General features: G+C 53.6%; 1 protein-coding gene across 1 annotated transcript; it reads left to right on the plus strand.

Annotated features, from left to right (window-relative positions):
- Positions 1-11,520: 11,520 nt before the first annotated feature.
- Positions 11,521-15,758, plus strand: LOC134563407 (pituitary homeobox 2-like). The gene is made up of 3 exons (XM_063421315.1): positions 11,521-11,917; positions 12,695-12,897; positions 14,689-15,758. The coding sequence occupies exons 1-3, from the start codon at positions 11,692-11,694 to the stop codon at positions 15,247-15,249; spliced, it is 990 nt and encodes a 329-aa protein (XP_063277385.1). The 5' UTR covers positions 11,521-11,691; the 3' UTR covers positions 15,250-15,758.
- The last annotated feature ends 1,806 nt before the right edge of the window (positions 15,759-17,564 follow it).

Consider the following 17,564-nt stretch of genomic DNA (forward strand, 5'->3'; position numbering starts at 1 on the left):
GGAAAAAAATTTGAAATCCTCGTATTAAGTCGGCTCCATAGCTTCCAGACATCCTGGACCCCCTCTTCCACGGCAGCATGTCTAATGTATTCCCTGGTGATTCTAGGCATTAATTAGTTGTTTAATAGGAGTATGACTAAAAATGTAAAAGAAGGATTAGGAGCGTGAAACGTATGTCCAGCTCCTTCCACACACTCGAGGAGGGAATGAAAATCATCCAGTATCTTATGTTTCTCCAGGAGCCATTTGCATTTCCCACCAGCTGTTCACTTTAGCCTCTCCGGAGCGGACAGAGACTGCTGTCGCCCGGCGCGGAGGTGGTCGATGAACGGCGGGCTGTCCCGCTCCGCGGCCGCGCTGCCAAGGCGGGCGTCCCAGCCTTCCTTGCCCGACACACAACGGGGCTGGGGATGTGGGGAAGATGCACACCGGCGCAAGCAATTTGCTTCTCCCGGGTAAACAAAAGTGAGAGGTAGAAGCTGGGAGTCCCTCTCACTCCCGCTCTTTCTTCGGATGCGTGGAGAAATTTGATTTCACCTGGCAGAGCGCTCCCAGGGATAGAAACGTAGTTAGCAAAGGACGCAGTTAACTAATTTATTTCTCCCTAGATTTTCCCACACGATTTCATTTCTTGCGAGAGAAAGTCACCCCCTCCGCTTGGCGCGGCGACCGCTGAGGCGTCGCAATCAAAGGGCTTTTCTGAGCACGCCGTGGAGCGGTGGTGCTGCCGGCTGCGGCTGGGCTGACTTAACGACCCAACGGAAAACTTGGCCTCTTCCAAGGGTTCGCTTTCCCCCACAGCAATAACTGCCTAGCCCCCTGCCCACGGCTATAAATAACTAAAATTCACCTCAGACTGAAATAATTTTAAAATAGCCACAAAGAGATCAGGTGCAGCCTCCGAGATAGTAAAGCGCCTACTTTATTTTCGCGTGATTCCCCTATAAACAAAGTCGCGGAAATGCTGCGAGAAAAGCGATCGTTTTAGTTTGATCTTAATAGAGAAATCCGACTTTGACATTTTCTTAAACACGGAAAACGCCGCAAAATCGAAAATAAATTTTCCCCTGGAGGCAGCTCGGTGCCCTTTGGGGGAAAGGGAGAGAGTGTAGCGTTTTCTCGCTATCGTGCGTAAATTATGCAGGGCGAGTAACAGAGAGGAGCGGCAGGATTTCTACTATCCCGGCACTGCGCTACCGATACAGGCACGAACAAGAACATCCCGCATTAAAAAAAAAAAAAAAAAAAAAAACCAAAAAAAAAACCAAAAACAAACAAAAAAATCAAAAACAAAAACACCCACAAACCAACAACAACAACAAAAAAAAACCCCAACAAATATATATATATGTAAGAAGCAAGAAAAAATTAAAAAAATTAAAAAACAAAAAACAAAAAACAAAAAACAAAAAACAAAAAACAAAAAACAAAAAACAAAAACCAAAAAAACCTAGGTTAAACCAGGAAACCGAGACCTCTCCCAATAGGTTGCCGATCCCGCTTCACACCTAGTGCAAGGACAGCCACAGGCCCGGCCCGGCGGCCCGGGAAACTTCGACCACAGTTACTTGTGCCCCTCTCCCCAGCCGGGCGGAGCAGGGCGCACCCTGCGCGGGCGCGGAGAGGCCACGGCCGTCCTCGCTCACCTCGGTTTTCCTCTGGCTACCCAGCCCGCCGCCGCCGACTTTTGTCCTTCCCCCTGCCCCCTCTGCGGACGAGGGCTGCCACCACCGCCGCTGCGCCCGTGCCCGCGGAGCCGCCCGGCCCGGCCTGTGTGACGTCAGGGCCCGGGGAGGCGGGCGGGGCGGGGGCGCGGGAGGGCCGTGGAAGGAGGGAACCAGCGGCGGCTCCGCAGACCCGCAGCCAGTGCAGGAGTCCGGCGCGGCACCGCCGCCCCCGCCAGCCACACGCACCAGCAGCGAGAGCAGCGGGGCAGGCAGCGCAACCGGCCCCGGTGAGTGCGGGAGGCTCGGGGGGTATCGGCGGGACGGGCACGGGGCTTCGAACCCGGCAGGTCCGGGCTCTGCGCACCCTGGGACGAGGAGCGGGACCCCGGGCCGGCTGGGCACAGTCCTGCGGGCTCGGGTTGCTGATGTCCTCCCAGGCGGCTGCGGCCCGTCCCGCAGGGCTGTCGGCCAGGGAAGCAGCGCTGCACCCGCGCCGTTTGCTCGCCGGGGTCCCACTTCCCCGCCGGGGCGGGCGCCGAGGAACCGGCCGCGCAGGCAGCGCTTCCTGCCACGGACCTGGGCGCGGGGCGGCAGCGGCACCGTCACGGGCTCGGGCCGCCCCAAAGCGATGCGGGCGCTTCTGCCGAGCCGGCTGCGGGATCTGCGGCTGAGACCCACCGGTACCGCCAGCGAGAGAACGGCAAGGCACGGCTGCCCCGCGGGCACCGCGGAGGGGTAGGCCCCGCACGGAACCCCCTTTCGTTTGAGAGCCAGCGGCCGCGGGCCTCTGGCGAAAAGCGTCCCTCCAAAATCACGGACCACAGCATTTCGGGCGGTGCTGAGATCCTTGCCAGGCTATTCCAGTTTTTTTGGGATTGTTTTTTTGTTTTTTTTTTCCGAAAGAACAGTGATAGATACCTATAAGGAAAAAAAAATCCCGTGTGACTCCCCTTTCCTGTCTGCGCCCTGCAGTTGTTCCGAGCAGGTTGCTCTGAGAGGGCCCGGCCGTGGAGAAAGGCAAGGTCGCACAGCTGGTGCGTTTGCTGGGGCTGTGGGCGCGCAGAGGTGCTGAGGTATTTAAATCTGAGTACTCGGAGAAAGGGAAGTGGAAAAGCAAGTGGAGTTGCTTTCGTTTGGGTCGCCGGGCTGGAGACAATAGGAAAACGCTCCCCTTGGCCCCATGCTGCGATGTGCTTTGCAACAAGAATTAAGAGGATATGGAGAGGAGAAAGGGAAGGAGCAAGACATGCGAGGAAGGAATAATAATAATCCGTCCGAGAAAGGCACTTTTCTCCGAGGAGACTGACATTTTAGTAGAGAGGAAAAACTTCCCCTCGGTGTCGGTGCGTGTGCGTGGGGGAGCCGTGTGTCTCCACTCGTGAGATAAATCAGCCATAGAGGCAGGCCGCGGGGGAGGGCATTTGTCACGCAGGACTAATCATGACGGAGACCGATCCCGAAATAAGGACCATCGGCGAAGAATTAAGGTTCTCTTTATCGCCTTCCCGATTAATTCAGGCACTGTTCGTGTGCTAAGCCCGGCTATTGGAGGGAGCGGAGTTTCTCCCTGGCGTCGTTCATCTGGGAATATAAATCGCCATGTCACGACACGACCACGAGGAATCCCAATAACCGCACCTTCCCGTTTCCTTCCCCCCCTCCTTTTTGAAAGTTTTTATTATTTTTAATATTATTATTCCCTCTTTCCTCCCTTTTTTCTATGGCCTTATCCTGCCTGCCCGGCGGAGGGTGTCAGGGCTGGGTCCTCGGGGCCCTTCTCGGTGAGTGCTGTGTCTGGCGCTGCTCATCCCAAACATGCCTCGGCTCCAGGCTGCCCGATTTCTAACCACCAGCTAATAAGGCTCCCGGTCCACACATTAAAAAAGAAGCGAAGAAGAAAGATTACTGAAATGATGGTGACATGCAAATTTCCCCCGAAATTATCATAAATAAACATTTGAAGCCTGGACTAATAAAATCCCATCTGTGTTACTTCATATCGAGTTAGTAGAGAGCTGTGATAATGGATTTTGTAATATCTCATGAACAGACATCTCAATCAGGCACTAATCCTGTGATTTTACTGCCCGATCTCTCAGAGGGAGGCGACGGTGGCGGCCGGGGAGCGCGGAGGCGCAGCCGCTGCCGCGCAACTTCCGCTGCGGTGGGGGAGCGGCTGCTGGTACCCACTGCCCTACGGCACCCCTGCCACCGGAGTCGGCCTGTCCCGCGGCTGAGCATGGCGACTAGGTTAGAAGATTCTCCTACGCGTCCCCAAATAATTAGAGGTGCAGGGAGGCCAGAGGGTTCGACGAGCTGGGAAACAGTCACGAGTGTTTGCGCCTGTCCTGTGGTGTGACGTAGGTGGGACTCGAGGCTGAAGCAAGGAGGGAAGACACTGGCATATCACTGGAGAAAGGTGTGGGATCCAGCCCGCGTCCTTGCGCCGTAGCTCCCGGGGCGGCTGTGTTTCGGGTTTTTGCATGTATTTTTCAATCCCAAAATAATTGTTTTAAAACTCCAGTGCCTTCATCTTTTGCAGATAACGGGTAATGGAGTCCAACTGCCGCAAACTTGTCTCCGCCTGTGTTCAGCTAGGTAAGACTCACCACCGCCCGCCGGGCCGGAGGCACAGCGGCCCCGCTGCCGTGCGGAGCGGTGCGCGGGTGTGCAGCCGGGCGGGCCGGCTCCGGGGAAGCGGCGCCACACCCAGTTACCCCTCCCCTTCCCCCCCGCCCCGTCCCCCCGTCCCCAGGTGTGTGCAGCCCGCCGCTGTCGAGTGTCTTTATTCCGAAGGCGGACACCTAAAGGGGGAAATGAGCGAGGGGCGCTGGAGGGCCGCACGGAGCCCGCCGGCAGCACAGTGTCCGGGCGGGCTCCCCCAGCGCCAGTGACGCGCGGCGGCCCCTCCGCGCCGCTCCGCAGGCGCGCTGCGGGCGGCGGCAGCGGCAGCGGCAGCGCTGGGTCGGGCCCGCTTGCGCGGCGCCACGGCGCCCTCTGCCGTCTGCCGGCGGCGCGCCGGGCGCCGCTTGCGCCTGGAGGTGAGCGGCCGCGGGAGGGGGAAGCGAACGAGGGAACGGGGGTGCGCGCACCCCCGCGGCTGCGGCCGCGCACCTGCTCCCGCCGCCAGCGCGTGTCCCCCAAAAAAGCATCGCTGTCAGCGCGCCGTTTAGACACCCGCTGAGTCGCTATCGTATTTATTTTTTTCTATTTTTTGACACCACCCCCCTCTCCCGTAAACAAGCCGCCAGCCCTCTCCTGCCCCCAGAGGTAGGCACCTCCACAGCGCCCCGTCTGCAACAGAGCGAGCTCCTGTCTCTCTTCCCCTGCCCTTTTCAGGGGGTCTGATAGGCGAGCCCGAGGGGTGGTAAAGAAAAACAACTATGCAAACATATTACAAAGAAGAAAACAAGCGCTCTGCATTTCGAGAGACTGTTTAATCCAAGATAAACGTAATTTTGTTTAAATAAAATACATTAACCTGAATTAATAATACAGGAAACAAGAGTGAATTAATAATGCACGTATTCCTGGTCTCGTGGTTAAACACTTCCTTGTAAGAATACTGTATTAACCCTGTTTGGCCAAACAGCTCGCTATTTCTCAAATAACATCCAATGATTTCAGGAGAGGCCATGTCCCCTTCTCGAGTCCACCCGGCCCGGGGACTTTAAACAGGATTTGCTAGCTGGACATCAAAACCCCTAAAAGAAGAAACTTATAGGCTAAAGTAAGGTTAGCAAGCAAAATCCGGGGTAATCCCAAATGCCAAAGTATTACAAACTGATAATTTTTAATCCCGGGAACATACACGATATTAAATTGTGCCCAAATAGTCTTTACCAGAGTCTGGTACTTTTTCCCTCGGCCAGTAATAAGTGTTAAATAATGTGGAAAGGAAGGGTGACATTGATTTATATATGGTTTGCAAATAAGAAAGGCCTTTTTACCCTCCCCTGCCTTTTCTTCCTGATGAACAGGTGGTCTTAATCAAAGCCCTTAGCACGATCTAATGGGAAAGTGGGGACCTTTCTGATATAATAAATTTATGAGCCCTTCCAAGTCAGCTTTATTCTACTAAGTATTTATAAAAGTAATGTTCACATATGCTCCCTGACACGGTAACTTTAACTTGCTCTGCCGAGAAACAAATGGTTATTTTCTTAAACATGAATTATGAACCTGGATTATTGTAGTACACGCAAAATTTCCTGCTGGTCTGGTTTTTGCTCGCTGGGCTGCAGGGGAAATTGCTATCTAAACACCCTTAATGCCATTAATTAAAACATACGCCCGAGTCCGAGAAGCAACGCGGTGTTGCCTGACCATTAAAACGTTCCCATTTACGGGGAAGGGAAGAGCGACGACCTCGGATACGGATATATCCCTGCAGATGCAGGGATGAACTCTGTGTGCTGCCTCAGTCCCTGCCTCTGTGTGACGGATAAGGGCAAGTTCCGAGACGCCCTGAGCTGCTCGGGCGACTTGCTGTAAATCGTAGAGACCACAGGTGTTTTCCGGTGATACCGGAAGGGTTGGTTGGATCTTGGCTTTGATTTGCTTAAAACCGCGCGCTACTCGTTGATTTTTGTCTTACCCGACCATAAGGACGGCATGCTTTTGGGATTTAGTTTACAAAAAATCTGATCCTTGGGGCTGGCTGGTGAGGGAGGTGGGGAAGGAAGCAGGGGTGATTGGGGACCCATCTTTGTCACATTTCAGATTTGGAAATTACGAGGACAGTGAGGTAATTTCGCGAGATAGGCACCGTCGGTAGCCATGAGGAGAATGATCGCTAACTAGAACCACTGGCAGTAAAAGCAAAATATGCGACTGTTTTGTCAAATCGATGGTTCGGCGAAAGGAGGAAACGAAATTCAGTAGGAGACCCTCCGAAACGACACGGCATGCCGGGTTCCCGCGGGGAATGGGGCGCGGAGGGGGAGGGTTATTCCAGAAGAAACGAGTCCGTGGCCATGCCGAGGAAAGGAAAATGGGAAAGTATGAAAATATTCTTGTAGCCTAGAGTGTCAAGCGCAGCCCGACAGGTGTCAGGTTTCTTCAGAGAGACAGGAAAATTGCTGCTGGGTGACTAGTCCCACAAAATTAGGAAAACTTCAGCACATGCTTCGGCAGACCCACGGCAATTGTAAATGGTTGTCGGTGGTGGGTTTGTTTGAATAATTTTTATGCAGGGTGAAATGATGCTTCAGCTTTTTGTGTGTACGTGTATATATATATATATATATAATCTATACGATTTGTTAGGTCTGTGAATTCTGCTTAAGGAATCCTTCCCTGTAATCAATAATCTGGGTATTGCTGAAACAGCAGCTTCCAGCATGAAATGTAGAAATTACATTCCGTCTTATATCACCATTCAGCATTCCAAATTGAATGTTTCAGCTCTACAGAAAAAACAAACAAACAAAAAAAACCACAAAAACAAGAAAGAAAAGAAAACGAAAAAATTACTCTGAATATTCCCTAACTGAACATTCTTTTCAAAAACAAAAACTTGAAAACCTTACGCCGATTCAGCTTTTCCTTCAGACCGGCTGAAGACACTGCACCGTGCAAAGCAAAGGTCGCCGGTGCGTTTTTTGAGCCCCGGGACGAGGTGGGCGCGCAGCTTCTGCCTCTGCGGGAGGGAGAGAGCGCGGGGGGGCCGAGGCGGAGCCGGAGCGTCGCTGTCGCCGCTGGGCCGCCAGGCAGAGACGAGCGGCACCCTCCCCTCCACATAGCGTGGCCAGATTTGTCCCCGGAATTGTGACCCGAGCCGTGGAGCCGGGATGTTCCCTGTCCAGGGCGCAAGCACTCCGCTGGTGCTCTGTCCCTGCGCGGCACCGCAGAAGGTGCGCGCCCCGTCCCGCACCCCCCGCCAAGCGCAAATCAGAAGTTATTTATTACGCTTCGTTTATAGAATTTTCCCCCTCCGCAATTGCCGTCTGAGAATAATATATGCAGCAGTTGTTAGCCTCACTCCAGGGAAAACTAAATGTATAACGAAAGCTTATTCGTGAGTAGGAATATACTAACGGAACAATCTGATGTCTTCTTAATCCTATGTGAAAAGCTCTGTAGTCTTCCTAATGTTGACTGAATGTGTAATTAATGGCTCTTCATCGAGGAGAATACCCGGTAATCCGAAATAGGCGAAAGACAACAAGCCAAAGGTAAAAGATAACAGGACTAGTTGGAGGCTCTACATAAGAACAAATTAATCTATTTAGGGGAGTATTACGCCTAGAAACAAAGATCTCATGAGGAGATAAAGGAAAAGTGGGAAAATAAATATCCGCAGTAGGTCTGGCCACCCTCCGGCATCCCCAGCAGAGCCGCTCAGCTCCCGGTCCTGCCCTCGGCCCTCCCGCCTCCAGCACCGGGGCGGACACTGGGCATCCCGGGTGAGCTCAAAAAACAGCGTGGAGAAACAAACAAAATAAGACACTCACACACACAAAAAAAAACCCCAACCAATCAACCAACCAACCAAACAGGGAAAAAACCACACCAAACCCTCCCATTGTTAAAAATTAAAAACGTGAAGCGGAGTGAGGAGCATCCCCTATTCCCCATTTTTCGCAGGCGGTGGATGTCCCCCGGTCTACTGGGGCGCGTCCCCGACGGGCCCTGCAGCTCAGGGCGAAAGGGAAAAAGTAATTCTCAAAATAGTTTGGAGGTTTTCTTAGGTGATGGCAGTCACACGCACCAGACGCGGACAGTCGGTACGCGAGTGAGCTGGCGGGGATGGCTTCGTGGCCAGGACCCGAACCAGAGAGACGATGGTAACTTCCACCCGAAAAAAAAATTTAAAACACTTGACATTTTAATTGAAGCCTTTACCACTAATATATTACCTGGGTGACTACAATTAGAATGTTTTTCGATTGGCTGACAGCTTTTAAAATATTATTTCACTTGGGAAATAAAAGCTTCATCTCAGATTATAGGTGCGTATTTTTGGATTTACGTGATTTATGGTCACCATGACAACCAATGCTGTGTGGTAGCTCCCCTCCTGCCCGGGGTGGGGGAGTTTTAATCAAAGGCACGTAAATGCTGACAGCCTCTCCCTTCGGGCTGCCGCGGCTCGGGTCAGTGTTGTGCACTCCTTTTTGGGCCGCGGGGACCACTGGAGGGCCTGTCCCGCCTGTGGCTGTGGGACGCGGGGCTGGAGCTAGGGAAGATTTGAGAAGGCTATGTGGTGGCCAAGCCCTGCTCCTCCTCTCCCCGTCCCCTAGGGGAACGCGCCGGGAACGGCGTGCCCCCGTCAAATGTCCCGAGACAGCGAGGTTGCGGCTGGCGGGCACCGGCGGGCACCGGCGCTCGCCCTGAAAGAGCATAAAGCACGTAACAAGCACTATGCGCCCCGCACGCGAGAGGGACTTTTCGCTTCGAGTCGAGGCGGAAGAAGCCAGCATTGCCTCAAAATGACTGAAAATAAATGAATGAAAATGAAAAAGAAGAAAAAAGAAAAAAAAGAAAAAAAAGAAAAAAAAAAAGGGGAGAGGAAGATACTTCCATGTCACCTCTCCCTCTGGCTCCCCTTCATCAGGGCTTTGTACACTTGTTTTCATCCCGACGTGGGGGCTGGAGAGGGGCAGCGCCCCCTCCCAGGTGCCTCTCACTGAGAGGCCGAGGCCGCGCCCGCTTGGCCGGGACCGGGGCAGCCCTCTGCCCGGGGTCTTGGCACGGCCCCGCCGTGGGGAAAGGCCGGGGGGCGGTTCTCGGTGCGGGACCACAGAGGTAGCGAGGTTAAGAAGAAACTGGGATATGATTGGTAAGCAAATTGTGCAGAATGGAGCTGGATTCATATTGGTTTAGTTATAGGTCATCTGCTGCCGGTGCAAAGGGAGGAAATATTTACTTTATGCATATACTTTATGATCTTGGGGGAATTAGAGGAAATTCAATAAGAAAACGGCTAGAATCATTTAAAACCCCCTATTTAAAAGACTTAAGCAAATTAGAGTCTTATCAGATTAAAATCCACTACAAATGTAAGGGCATTGTCTGCATCGAAACGCTTTGGGGTCTGAGGAAATAGATTCTTTGCCAAATCTCAGGGATAAAAACACGTCATTTAAACACCAGATAATGAGCAGAATGTAAATTAATTTGACCTTCTTTACTAAATGGCTGCGAAAGTAATATGTATAATTTAGCGATAACTAAGATTGTGGTGGATGATACGTACCTCGAACGAGAATCAGAGACTAAGGAAGACCCTTAAGGAAGGTGGAGGTGGAGTGTGGTGGACGGGATGGGAACGGGACACAGAAAAGTCTGGGCGCTGGGATGTGGATGTGTAGGGCCACAGCAAGGAGAAGCTTTCGGTAACTTTTCAATACCAGCGACCAGCCAGATAAACTGAAGATAGAGACGCAAACCTGCGTTTCCCACTCCCGGACTCCTTCGGAATCCCCATCCCTAAGACGGCCGCAACTCCCCTGGGGCAGTGTCGGTCCTGTGGGCTAGGGCTCGGGAACAGATTCCTCTGCCCCAGGAGGACCTGACCAGCATGGGAGGGCAACCTGCCCCGCCTTAGTCGCACGTGAAAAAGCCCCGCGCCTCTTTCCTGCGAGACACGGGTCCACAGCAGCCTCTTTCCGGCGCTATAAGCAGTCCCACGAGCGGGAACTGCGGGACAGTGTAGCCCGTCCCTCTACTGCAGCTGCCCGGGAGAGGGGTCAAATCCTGTCCCCTAAACCCCGGAGAGGGATCTGAGAGCTTTATGTGCCGGCGCCCGGCCCGGTGTAGGACTTGGCTAAACGCTGTGAACGACTTGCGTGGGCGCGGATTCGTGGGCTGCTCCGGGGGCGTGGGATGGTCCCTCCGGGTCCACGCCGAGAGGGAGGAATGGTCCCGCGGATTACTGTGCGAGTAAGCTGTAAAACCAGGGTGGAAAAGACTCCTTGGGGGCTAGCTTTTGGGAAGGCGGTTGTAGGGAAGGGGCGGGAATGGCAGAACCAAGGAAGGGATTTTTCCCCCATGTACTCTGCCTTCGGGGCGGGCAGAGGAAGAGCAGAAAGCCGGTGAGCGCGGGGACTAGAAGAGCTCGGGGGTCTCCGAGCGCGGTGTGAAGCTTGTAGCTATGTCGCAGAGGGAAGGTTGTTGTCGTTTGTGTTTAATTGTCGCTATTACCAGCACAAGGTCCGCCGTCTAACCGGCCGCGTCCCAGTCCTGCTTATTTTCTACCTTCTCCATGAGAAGGGAATCAGGCTTTCCTCCACCCTACTGCAGCGGTTTTGGCAGTGCCGAGCTCCTGGCTCCTCACCCCCACAGGTCCGGGAGTGCGGCGCGGACACGCTCGGAGCCTCTCCCACGGGGTTCCTCGTGAGCCGGCGGCGGAGGCCGGGCTCTCCAGGCGCGGGTAGCCCCGCGTTTTGGGTGGCGGGTGTGCTCATCACCGGGACAGCGCGGGGGGCGCGGGGCGCGGGCGGGGCGGGCTGAGAAGGGGCGGTGCGGGGGCGGGGCGGGGCGGGGTGGCTGACGTGCAGCGCGGGGAAGGCCGCCGCCGGTTTAAGATGTCAGGCCAAGAGGGAAACAGCTGAGCTGATGCGGTGCGGGGCTGGCCGTGGCGCGGGTCCATGCATGGGCAGCGGAGAGGACTGCCGCGCCGCGCCTCGCCCCCCCCCCCCCCCGCCGCCCCCGCCCCGCGGAGCCCCGCGGCGGGCCGGGGATCGGGGGCCGCCGACCGGGGAGCTGCCGTGTCGCCGTGACGGCTATTACAAGACCGGACTCGCCCGCTCTCCTGTCGCCGCCGCCGCGGCCCCCCCCCCCCCCCCGGGCGGCGGGGGCTCCGAGGCTCGCTTTGCCGCCCGGGCTCTAGCCGAACGTCGCCCGCCCCGGCGCGGCTCCCCAGCCGGCAGCCCTGACCCCCGGAGCCGCGGGGCTGCTCCGCTTCCGCGGAGGGGGCGCTGCGCGGACCCTCCTACACGTACCGACACCTACAGACACACGCACACCTTCTCCTATCGACCCTCCAGGCGCGCACGTAGACTTTGGCATCCTTTTGCCGATGAACTCTATGAAGGACCCGTTAAGCCTGGAGCGCCTGGGAGCCGAGAATAAGCTGTGCTCCTCCTCTCCTTCCTCCTCCTCTTCATCATCCTGCCATCACCACCAGCCCGCGCTGGCCATGTCGACGGCGCTGGCGCCAGAGCAGGCGCGCTCTTCCTTGGAGTCCGCCAAACACCGGCTGGAGGTGCACACCATCTCCGACACCTCCAGCCCCGAGGCCGCAGGTAGGAGGGGGTGAGAGGCAGGGACTTCAGCCCGACGGGTGCCCCGCCGCCCTGTCCTGCTCCGGCCCGGCTGGCAGCCCCGCGGACCGCGATGCGCCGCCACCCCTCTGCCCGGGAGCGTCTCGCACCCGAGCCGAGATGCGTTTCGTGGTTTTTCGCGTGCAGTGTCTGTGTGTCGGCGTATATGAATATAATGACATATAGGATAGGTGAGTAGCATGTATTCTGGTAGGCGAGTTACATGGATACAAATCGGCAAATAACGTGGGCGTTCATGGGCGAGTATTATCGATACAGACGAACAAATTGGTATATATACAGACACAGAATATTGTTGCAGGCGGGCGAATAACACGGGTGTGGGTAGGCAAATAAAACCAATTCCGTGTATGCAGACGGAAGAATAATATGGATGCACATAGGCAGAAAGCTTGCGTACGGAGAGGCGGCTCCGTCCCGCTGTCCCGGTGGTGGCTGCTCCACCGGGAGGAGCCGCCCGTGGGTGCCCGCGGGGCGCGGAGAAGCCGCGGCTGCGAGAGGCCGGCGCGGGTTAATCATTACAGCGTCGAGTCGCGTTCGGGGCAGTCCGCGGGATCCAGCAGCGCTGGGAATACGCTTTTCCCCAGCCGCTGGAGAGGAGGCTGAGGAGGTTGAGTCGCCCTCGTTTTCCGCCTTGTGGGGGTTTTTTGGGGGTTTTTTTGGTTTTTTTGTTTGTTTGTTTGTTTTGGTTTGGTTTGGGGTTTTTTTTTGTTTTGTTTTTGTTTCCCCCACTTACAGAGAAGGATAAGAGGCAACAGAGCAAGAATGAGGATGCGGGGCCCGAGGACCCCTCCAAGAAGAGGCAGCGGCGGCAGCGGACTCACTTCACCAGCCAGCAGTTGCAGGAGCTGGAGGCCACCTTCCAGCGGAATCGCTACCCGGACATGTCCACCCGGGAGGAGATCGCCGTCTGGACCAACCTCACCGAAGCCAGGGTTAGGGTAAGTCCTGACACGGCACCTCAGCTCGGAGCAGCGGGGATCAGGGTGGGTTGGGAAAGGGAAGAAGGGCTGAAATATTTCCAGCTGCTTTCGATTTCGGCTTGTATGTAAACTTCAGAGCCTTTACACAAAAGCAGGGCAGAGCAGGACATTTCTGTCAAAGCGAAACAGATTGGGATCTCTGTGTCTCTGAAATATGGTTTGCTGCACATTTTGCCCTCACCGTGCAATGCGTCCCTCTCCTTTTGATCGAAACGCTTATGAAAACATTAGCCAAGAGAGCAACTTGGAACAGGCTGCAACTTGCGTTGTCTCAGAAAAAGATGTAAAATACACAAGAGCTTTTGCTTCACTCCGAGGCACTCCCAATGTGCCCTTCCTTGCATTTTCTATTTCTTTGGATTTCACAATTCGACGAGCGTCTCTCTCCACCCTCTATCCCCCTCTGAGATTTATGGGACTATCGCAGCGCTGCAGAGATACCGCGGCCGGATCCTGCTCGCCTGCAAACGCTGCGCAGGGGGAGAAAAGAAAAACAACAAACCCCAACGTACGCACACAAAAAGAAGCCTATAAACGGGCCGAACCCTCGGATTTTCGGAAGTCCCACATAAATCCTCTCCCCGAGGTCGCTTGAGGAAAGCGAGACAGTGAGAACTGGGGGCGGCAGCGAGCGGGGCCGGCTCTCAGCCCCGGGCCGGCGGTGCTGGCGCCGGGGCAGCCAGGGGGAGGGAGCGGGGCCGGGCCGATCCCGGTGTCCTCCCGGGCACGGAGCGCTGTGGCTCGCGGTGCGGCTTTCGCGGAAGTTTTTGTATCGGTCCGCGCGGTGCCTCCAAACGGGCCCGTCCCCTGGTGCCCGGGCGGCCTCCGCCCGGCTCGGCAGGGTGGGGGCTACCACAAACACCCCGGGGTGGTTTCAATACACACGGTAAGGCGGCTGCTGGCGGCTGCCCGACGGGTCAGACATCCTGATGTGGATTGGGAAAGGGCACGTTTTTCCTATTGTCTGAGCGGGGAGGGTCCCTTAGATCTCATTTAGCACTTTGTTAAATGGTGATTATTTTTTTTTCCTATTCCCCCCCTCCCCCCCGAACCCCTCCAAAGAGCAGTCGAACAAGTTTGTTTGAAAGTGGTTTTCGGTTCTGGAAGCTTTCACGCTAGAGGAACTTGTAGCTTTAACAAACTGAAGCAAGGATTTATTAGTTGCTGGCTTCCCCGTCCTTTCCCCTACCATCACTTTAAATATTCCACGGATTTCCAGGCGTTTTACTCTCGGTTTTGCACTTTAGTATTTTTTCTGGATTGCTTCAGTACAGAAAAAGCCAAGAGAGAAGGGGGTAAAAAAAAACCCCGAGAGAGCAAGGAAGAGATGGGGGGCAGGAGAGAAGGAAGAGAATAAAAAGGAAGCGTTGGCCTCTGCGGCGCAAATTAGAGCATCACACATTATGTGGAGGGCTGTGGGAGGGGGGAGCTGGAAAGGGGAGTCAGGGGGACGTGGTGGGGGTGGAATGATACGGCCACAAATCTGCCTTGCTAAACTCGGGCAGCCCCAAGGATGCTCGGATATCCCGGCAGCGCACCCCTGTCTCGGCCCAGCGCAGGGCTCTACAGAGGAGGTGAACCTATAGATGGACATATATTCATATATGTATGTTCGTACAAATTTTTATATATAACTTCTATACAGACAGGCTTGGCTGTTGCCCCGAGAACCTGTAAAGGGCCGCGGTAGTGGTGGTGGTTCCTGACTAACTTGCATCTCCCTCCCTCCTTCTCCCTCCGTTTCCAAAGGTTTGGTTCAAGAACCGCAGAGCCAAATGGAGAAAGAGAGAAAGGAACCAGCAAGCTGAGCTTTGCAAAAACGGCTTCGGTTCGCAGTTTAATGGCCTCATGCAGCCCTATGATGACATGTACCCCAGCTACTCATACAACAACTGGGCAGCCAAGGGCCTGACCTCTGCTTCCCTCTCCACCAAAAGCTTTCCTTTTTTCAACTCCATGAATGTCAACCCTCTGTCTTCTCAGAGCATGTTCTCCCCTCCAAACTCCATATCCTCCATGAGTATGTCTTCAAGCATGGTACCTTCTGCAGTCACCGGGGTGCCCGGCTCCAGCCTCAACAGCTTGAATAACTTGAACAACTTGAGCAATCCCCTGAATTCTGCAGTGCCAACACCAGCCTGTCCTTATGCTCCTCCAACACCTCCGTATGTTTATAGGGATGCATGTAACTCGAGCTTGGCGAGTCTGAGACTTAAAGCCAAGCAGCACTCCAGTTTTGGCTATGCCAGTGTGCAGAACCCTGCTTCCAACCTGAGTGCTTGCCAGTACGCGGTGGACAGACCCGTGTGAAGCATCCAAGTAGAAAACTGCATGGGAATCCCTCCCCATTTCCTGCAGAGACTGAGAAATTCACTAGAAAGTAATGGGCACTAGAGAGAAAAAGAAAGGAGGAAAAATCAGAGGAAGAGAGGAAGAGAGGGAGGAGAAAAAAAAAAAGAGGAAACGATTGAAATAAGATAGTTCCTTTGTTTTCAAAGGACCTCCTACAGATTCTGAGATCTTTCTTTCACTAAGAGTATTTCAACAGTTACAAGGACATATATACATATATATGGACAAATGTTTGACTGGATATGATATGAAATTTTAATGTTACTATAAGCTTGTTATTTTTTAAGTTTTGCATTGTTAACATAAAAATGACTGAAAGGATGTATATATATTGAAATGTCAAATTAATTTTATAAAAGCAGTTCTTAGTAATATCACAACAGTGTTTTTAAAAGGTTAGGCTTTAAAATAAAGCATGCTACACAGAAGCGATTAGGATTTTTTCGCTTGCGAGCAAGGGAATGTATATACTAAATGGGACACTGTATGTTTCTAACATATAATTATTTAAAAAATTGTGTGAATATCAGTTTTAGAATAGTACCTCTGGTGGATGCAATGATGTTTCTGATACTGCAATGTAAAACATGCCCTGTGTATAACATTTCGTACAATATTATTGTTTTACTTTTCAGCAAACATGACAAAAATGTGTTTTATTTCATGGGAGTAAAATATACAGCATACAGTTTTGTCTGGATTTTTTATTTACTGAGCCAAGCTGCGCAGCAGCAGCTAGTCTGCAATGATTGACTGATAGTTGACACTGGATCTCGTTCTCTGGCAACTCGGGGTAGTACTTTTGCAATGCAAATAAATGCTGGCGCTTTCTTTTCTGCATTAAAAAAAATATCCCTCGCGCCAAAGTTGCATACTCGAGAAACATGAATTATACCCCTTGGGTCCTTTTATTTCCCCGCATAGCCCCGAGAAAATGGATTATTTGACATGGCTGGACTTGAGAACTGCCAACCACAAAGTTGCTGTATCTCGAGCATAAATTTGTCTTTTTGTGAAGGAAGCTTTTATTGCATTAAAGAAAAAAGAGTGGAGGAAAAAAAAAAAAGGGGGGGTGGGGGAGGAATATAAAAAAGCCAGCTTGCAAATAAACTGCTCCTGTTCAATATTATCTGTCCCCTTTGCCTCTCCCTGCGCCCACCTTCTCTCCCTTTAGCGGGGAGATCCTTCATGTTATATTACATTTCTATTTCCAAATTCCCCTTTCAGACATGAAAAGAAACAAAGAGCAGCCCAAATAACCGCAACTCCGTGGAGCGTGGGGGGTGCGAGGTTCGCCCGAGTTTCCTGCGACTTCGTGCTGCCACACGTCGTTGAAGGGAAAGGTCGTGCTCTCGTGTGTTTTGTTTTAAATAATATTGACCCATTCATTTTCAACCTGCTTGTTCGTGAAATTATACAGGATTATAACTTTGCCATTGCCAGACAATTGAAACAAATCAGGATGAATTGCTGCTCGGCCCTCCCATCGGCTCACATCCCGGGCGGGCGAGGAGGGGCTGCCGAGAGGGTGGGCAGCCGCAGGATCCGGCGGGAATATCGAGACACGAAGAAATTCTGCAGGCATGGAAACAGGCGATGGGCGCAGGGGACGGCAGGGAGGGAACTACGCGGTGAGAGCGAGTTTAATCCTTGAGCGGCCTTTGCGCGCTCGTTGCGCGCCTTTGTGCGGTCGGGAGGAGCGGCAGAGGTAGCCCGGGGGTGGGCGGACACGGCGGAGGGGGTTCCTTCCCCGCCAGCGGTTAGACGGGAAGAGGAGCAGAGAAGAGAGGGAGAGGAGAGAGGTCAGCGCCCTGCGCTTTCCCACGAGGAAAATGCTTCCCCCACACGAAATGAGGGTACTCTCCCGTGGGTCCATTTGCAGCGTGGGCAAACTCCAGCCCCCACTTTCCCCCCCCCCCTCGTTTTTTTTTCTTTTAACACCCTTTATTTTTATTTTCTTTCTCCCCTTTTTTTCTTCCTCAACAAATTTTTATTAGATTTGTTTTTTGTCTCTCTTATTTTGTTCTGAGGTTGGGGGGGTTTAAAATTATTATTTTACTCATCTTTCTGTTTTCTTTTCCTCTGTATGTACTTGCCAGGGGGGTCGGTTGAGAGGAAGAACCTCGGTGCTTGGGACGGGGGGGAAGCGGGAGGCACCCCCTCGCTTGTCCGACCTCGTCGCCTCCCCGACCCAACTCCGCTCCCCTCGGTTTTTCCGCACCATGTCAACACCTCACCCGGGTGAGTGCCAGGGGCTGCCAAAAATGTCCCCT

Source organism: Prinia subflava, chromosome W (assembly GCF_021018805.1).
Source record: "Prinia subflava isolate CZ2003 ecotype Zambia chromosome W, Cam_Psub_1.2, whole genome shotgun sequence".
Classification (NCBI taxonomy): Eukaryota; Metazoa; Chordata; class Aves; order Passeriformes; family Cisticolidae; genus Prinia; species Prinia subflava.